Source organism: Mus caroli, chromosome 11 (genome assembly GCF_900094665.2).
Source record: "Mus caroli chromosome 11, CAROLI_EIJ_v1.1, whole genome shotgun sequence".
Lineage (NCBI taxonomy): Eukaryota > Metazoa > Chordata > Mammalia > Rodentia > Muridae > Mus > Mus caroli.
This window is the reverse complement of record NC_034580.1, coordinates 64,861,236-64,866,271: the sequence shown is the minus strand read 5'-3', so window position 1 is coordinate 64,866,271 and position 5,036 is coordinate 64,861,236. Positions and strand designations below refer to the sequence as shown.

Genomic DNA, 5,036 nt, shown 5'->3' with positions numbered 1-5,036 from the left:
TTTTTGTTTTGTTTTGTTTTGTTTTTCGATACAGGGTTTCTCTGTGTAGCCCTGGCTGTCCTGGAACTCACTTTGTAGATCAGGCTGGCCTTGAACTCAGAAATCTGCCTGTCTCTGCCTCCCAAGTGCTGAGATTAAAGGCGTGCGCCACTACTGCCCGGCTTTGGTTTTGTTTTTTTTGTTTTGTTTTGTTTTGTTGTTTTGTTTTGTTGTTGTTTTGCACAGCTGCCTTTAAGTCAAGCATGTCCCTGCAATGAACCCCAGGAAACCCAGTGTCTCCCTAAGCTAGACTTGGGTGGGATTCTTCTTTTGGTCTGTCACCGGTGCCCTATCTAAGATTGACAGACATTTGTTCACATTTTCCTGAGCCAAGTCTCATAACCCCTCCCCAGACTCACACGTTGAACACTTGGACCTCAACAAGTGGCACTGTTTTGGGAGGTTCCAGGGGAAATTGCCAGGGAGGTGGAGCCTAAAGGGACTAGGGTATTGGATTGTATCCTCTGTCTGTATTTTGCCTCTGTACCCGCCTGCCCTGTGCTCCTGAAACCATGGTCCCACTTTACTGTGGGCCTAGAGTCAGTGGAGCCAAGCATTCTGGTCTGAAATAGTTCCTTCCTTCCCTTAGGTTTTCTCTTGGATATTTTGTGAACGCAGAGAGCCAGCTGATCAAGAAAATCAGCAGAAGGGCAGTGGCAGCGGAGGCGGCTGCGGCAGTGGTGGCTGCAGTGTGCCTCTTGCACTTTGGAGCCTGTTTGCCGAAGGAATTTGAAAGCATCTGGAGAACATAGGCTAGGAAAAGCTTAGGCTGCGGAATGTAATGAGCAAACTTGGGGTCAGAGCTTAGAGGCTGATAGAAACTCATACTGCTCTGGTAGCAGTGAGGCTCTACTGAGAGCTGGACCCGCGGCCACAGGGGCTGGAGTGGTACGACCACAGGAATGGGACTGTCCATGCTTGTGACTAGGAGTGGCTGGCTGGCTTAATGGAAGTTTCCTGGTTCCCAGCATCAGTCATTGGAAGTTTGTAACCAAGAGTTGGAAACTCTTAACTCATCAAAAGCTTCCAATGTTTTAAAAGAAGACAAACAAAAAAACGCCAACTCTTTGGCCTTCATAGCGAATAATTAAATAAAGCATGGCACACGCATACTTCAGATTTCTCTACAGCTGCTACATTCAATCAGGTAGAACCCTGTCAGGTAGTGACATCAATGAGAAGAATGGCCATAAGCATTGCAGAGCGATAGAGGAAGAGGGAGACACACACAAAGCTATTTACTCTCTGTAGCATTGCATGTGTGGGTGTACAGGAAAAATCCTGATAGAACACACTGGAAATGGTTAACTCTAGGGCAAAGTGGAGGGAGGAGGGGAGCTTTTGGGGGAGGGTGAGTGTGTGTGTGTGTGTGTGAGTGTGTGTGTGTTTGTGTTCCTCCAGGGGGCTTGGACTAAAGTGAGTGAGGGCATTCCCTGAAAAGTAGTCAGGTTGGGGAGACCTTATATGTAGAGAACACACTCTCCCAGGATCCTTTGAGGTTGTGCTCAGCAGCCCCAGTCCATCTAGATGCTAGCCACTGAGATTCCTGCTTCTTGCCTTGCTCCATCAGTGTGTCAAGGGATGCCCCTCAAGGACTCATACCTTGCCTCCTCCAGACTCTCCCACCTCTCTCTTTTTGCACCAGCTCCAAACAACCAGGCTACATGAGTTTCAAGTCTTTCTTTTTTTTCTTTTCCTACTCCATTCAGAAGGCTGAAATTTATAACAATTGCAATAAATTGTGGAGAAGGGTGGATTCTCAGTCTTCCCAAGGTATGAGACCATAGCACCATTCCCCTTCCATTTTTCCATAACCCCTCCTCATGCTTGGGACCCTGTCTCTCTTCCTTGCTCCAGTATCCCCAGTGAAGATGTTGGGGTGGTGTGGGGCTGGAGGTAGGGCAGAGGCATGATTGAACAGACTCCCAGTGGGTGATGTGGGGGTGGGGCGGGGTGGAGACATGGTAGAGTGGACTCCTAGTGGGTGATGGGGGGTGTGGATGGGGGCGGGTGGAGGCTTGGTCAAGCCGACTCCTAGTGGGTGATGTTCCGTCTCTTTTCGCATACCCAGCGGTTCACCTGCTGGCAGAAGTTGTCATTCCAATGACCATCTGACATGATTTCAGCACAATCTTCACCTCCACCCTGTTCATGGCCCTGCCAGTTATCTGGCTGAGTGAAGGCCCAATTCCTAAGAAGGTAAGCCAAAGAAAGGTCAAGGTCCAACCTCCCCACCTCCGCACAACCCTGTCCCCTGCCTCAAAAAAAGCACAGCCTTGGAAGGGTTCAAGGGTTGAAGATTTACAGGCTTTGAGATGGGGGAGTAGGGTCAGGAGGAAGATCGGGGAAACTGGCCCTACAGGAATACATTGGGGTGAAAGGCCAGGTGCTTGAACCTGGAGCAAACTCACAAGGAGATGCAGGAGGCACTTACCTGTAGTTGTTTCTATATTCAGTTCCATCCACCCATTTCCAGGAGCCATCCCTGTCCGTAAGACCTATCCAAATATGAAACGAGCTCCTGTGCTTTACAACAAAGTCCTGGGAAAACAAGTGAGAGAGCAAAATGCTTTGTCCCTCATCCATGCACGCATCCGAGGGACTGCACCCCAGCCCAGCCCAGCCCAGCCTGCTCCAAGCTGAAGCCTCAGCTACCAACATCCCTGTCCTTGCTTTTTCCTCTATAAGAGTGGCTAGTGTTAAATGAACTTTCACTAAGCGAGATGTCGTGCTGAGTGCTCTGTAGGGATTATCTCTTCCAAGCCTCGGTAGCTCTGCAAGTCTGGTGTCATAGTGTCATAGTCTTTTTGCAAGGTAGTTATTAGAACCTAGAAAGCCAACCAGTGTCTAGCTGTGACAACCATCCTGTTTCCAGCCTGGGCCCACTTTTCACTCCATTCCTAGCATGGCTGCTATGGCAACGCCATCTCCTCCCCATCTTTTGCACACAGCATCTTTGGGATCTTGCCCCTGCTGGCCCGCAGATCCCAGAACCCATGAAGCACTTTGGTTTCAGTCATCCCTCTGTTGGCCCCTCGTTCTCTTGCTGCGATTTTTATGTCATTTCCTGAGGTTTGTCAGACCCCAGCATTTCCAAACTGGGGCCCATGGCCCAGAATTGCGTCTTGACCTGACTACATGGGGCCTGACAGTCTCCACTAAACATAGAAAGATGCTTGGGTACAAGGCAGCCAGCCCAGTCAGGAACTGACAGGGCCATCTGTGCAAATGCCCCTGTGCTTACAGATTTCTCCCTAGGACTAAAACCATTCCAAGGGACTTGCTCTTACAGAGGTGGCTGTTCCTGGAATTTAGGTCCCATTGTTTTTGTATGGTTGCAAGGGGATGTATGGCCACCCAGTTTTATAATGGAAGCAGAGGGTCCGTTTGAACAGCACACACTCTAACAATCTCCTTTGATAACATGTAAAGAGGCCCCACCCACATTTGGAGAAAAACTGTCCAATTCCCCTCACACTCCCTAGAGACCAGGGTTTCTTATCCAAGAACAGAATCTGTGACAGCAGCACCCATAAAATCTAGAATTCTGCATGTAGGACAGAGGCCTGTGTGTGAGGAAGCAGCTGCAAAGGCCAGCGAGGTTGCCCCACAGATTCAGACGTGTATCAACAGGGAGGGATGGAGCAAAGACAGGATGTTCAAGTTGCTGCTACCTGATGCTCTCTGTAGTCACTAATCCCATCGCCATAGAAACTGAATAACTAAGACAAATATACACAGTCAAAATCCCAGTTCCTGAGTTCAAGGCCGAGAGGGGGAGTCATCAAATAGTGCTAGAGGGCCAAAGAAAATAGTCCAGCTCACTCATCTGCCCTTTCCTAAGTGAATGCAAGAAGAAACCGCGCCCACTCGAAACAGTGACAATAATGAAACCCTCTCGGAACGCATACCCCTCCCCTCAGGGCTGGAGTTGGGTGTGGACATCACAAGCAGCTGTGGCCACACAGTACTGACAGCTGAGCATACAAGCCACGAGTTCCAAAGACCTTTGATTGTTGTTTTTGAGGACAATGCACCCTAAGGAGACATGTGCTAGAGTGGATGGCTCAACCAAGCTGGCGCTGTGCTTGTCTAGTGTGAACAAATCCCTAAGTCTGCTCCCACCAGCACAGTATGAACCAGGAGTCGAAGGCAGGATGCTCAGGAGTTCAAGACCTCCTCTGGCTACATAGCAAGTTCAAGGCTAACCTGAGCTACATGAGATCTTATCTCAGGACGAGGGGGCGGGGGAAACACTTTTCCCATCTTTCATATGGAGAGTTATATACATTCTTAGGGTTTTTTTTTTAATTTTTATATTTATTTTATGGGTATAGGTTTTTTCCCCCCCACACATATGTCTGTGCACTGTGTGTGTGCCTGGTACCCAAGAAGGTCAGAAGATGGTATCAAATCTCCTGGAACTGAAGCTACAGATGTTGGGAGCCATCATATGGGTGCTGGGAACTGAATCTTAGCCCTCTGCTCTTAATTGCTGACCCATCTCTCTGGCTGCTTGCACTCTTGGTTTCTGAAGCCAATAAATCTCAGTCCACCATTTAGAGTTATACAGGTCACCTCTATAGTAACTAAAAACAGACCACACGTATTCCACAACACCATGAGAAAACACACACACACGAGCTCATCTCATAAGCAAATGTAAGAGATGAGGGAATGGGGCTAGAGAGAGGGCTCAGTAGTCAAGAACATTTGCTCTGTAAGCATACAGACCTAAGTTCAGAATCCAGCAACTGCAGAACAAGCCAGGCATCCCCTACAGAGGCCTGTAACCTCACTTCCAATAGTGGTCAGAAATAAGACAATATCTGAGACTTCCAGAGTTCCAGTCTAGCAAAAATGTGAGCCTCCAGGGTCAGAAAAAGACCCTGCCTGGAAGGAAAAGCAGAGCATCCTGGAAGAGGGCATCCAACATCCTCTCTAGCCTTCATACACATGGCAGGAAGAGGACATCCAACATCCTCTCTAGCCTTCAT

General features: G+C 48.7%; 1 protein-coding gene across 1 annotated transcript in view; it reads right to left on the bottom strand.

Annotated features, from left to right (window-relative positions):
- Nucleotides 1-1,700: 1,700 nt before the first annotated feature.
- Asgr2 (asialoglycoprotein receptor 2) overlaps nucleotides 1,701-5,036 on the bottom strand; it is a 15,049-nt gene continuing 11,713 nt past the window's right edge. Inside the window, exons 8-9 of the mRNA XM_021178171.2 lie at nucleotides 2,474-2,580; nucleotides 1,701-2,230 (exon numbers count right to left, since the gene is read on the bottom strand). Of these exons, the coding sequence (XP_021033830.1) occupies nucleotides 2,074-2,230; nucleotides 2,474-2,580 (264 nt within the window). The 3' untranslated portion in view covers nucleotides 1,701-2,073. The remainder of the gene's footprint in view (nucleotides 2,231-2,473; nucleotides 2,581-5,036) is intronic.